Below are 746 nucleotides of genomic sequence, written 5' to 3'. Positions count from 1 at the left end.
CATATGAAAACAACACAAAAAATTAACAGTCTGGAATATTTCATCCCTAGGCCCCTTTCTTACGAATGGGCTTGAATTTGCACGCTGAACAGCAAAATCATTTCCAATAAAAGACAAAAGTAGCCGATCTATCCGTGATAGCCTTTACACGCACTCCCAACAACAGTAAACTCTGGTTTTGAGCGCTGTTGAATGAGCAGATTTTTGCACGGTGAGTGAGAGCCAGAGCGAGCGAGTGCGAGAGTGAGTGCCCTGTAGGAAAATCTGGGAATCGTTCGTGCATAATTTCACTCTCACTACGCACACGCAAAAGCAGCGACCACTTCGTTACTCACGCACATAAGTGCCAGACTAGCCAACTCACTGCTCACCTTGATCACCACAATGGCCGACACCCAGGCTGCCCCCGTGGAAGAAACAGCTCCAGAAGTGGAGAAGAAGACAGAAGAAGAGCCCGAGGAACCAGAATCTGATGAGTGGAAGGCTGAGAAATACCGCAACAAAGTGGTAGAACGAATGTAAGTGAGCGGCATAGTTCGCCGGTATGTACGTGTGGAAAATGCTGACTATGACATTGACTCATTGACTATTTTTAGTTGTTGTATTCTTCACTACACTGTAGTACTGTAGTACTGTAGGCTACAGCACAGTAGGGTCAGAGGTTTCCTTTGACTTTGAGGCTGGGTTTTCCTCGATAGGCCAATAGATCTACATCTAGTTGTTATATTATATCAGTCTATCTTTTG

At 45.2% G+C, this 746-nt stretch overlaps 1 protein-coding gene across 2 annotated transcripts in view; it reads left to right on the top strand.

Moving 5' to 3' along the window:
* The window catches only part of LOC101862695 (mediator of RNA polymerase II transcription subunit 15), a 12272-nt gene that overhangs the window by 990 nt on the left and 10536 nt on the right, over positions 1-746 (top strand). The window contains exon 1 of one of the 2 annotated variants that reach the window (XM_005111374.3): positions 274-518. The exons of the other annotated variant lie outside the window; for it this stretch is intronic. Within the exon in view, the coding sequence (XP_005111431.1) occupies positions 385-518 (134 nt within the window). The 5' untranslated portion in view covers positions 274-384. Of the gene's footprint in view, positions 1-273; positions 519-746 lie in introns of those variants that run through there. 2 annotated transcript variants of the gene reach the window in all.

This window comes from Aplysia californica, unplaced genomic scaffold, assembly GCF_000002075.1.
Source record: "Aplysia californica isolate F4 #8 unplaced genomic scaffold, AplCal3.0 scaffold01051, whole genome shotgun sequence".
In the NCBI taxonomy this organism is placed as follows: Eukaryota; Metazoa; Mollusca; class Gastropoda; order Aplysiida; family Aplysiidae; genus Aplysia; species Aplysia californica.
Note: the sequence above shows the minus strand (reverse complement) of the source record. Positions and strands in the feature narration are given on the sequence as shown.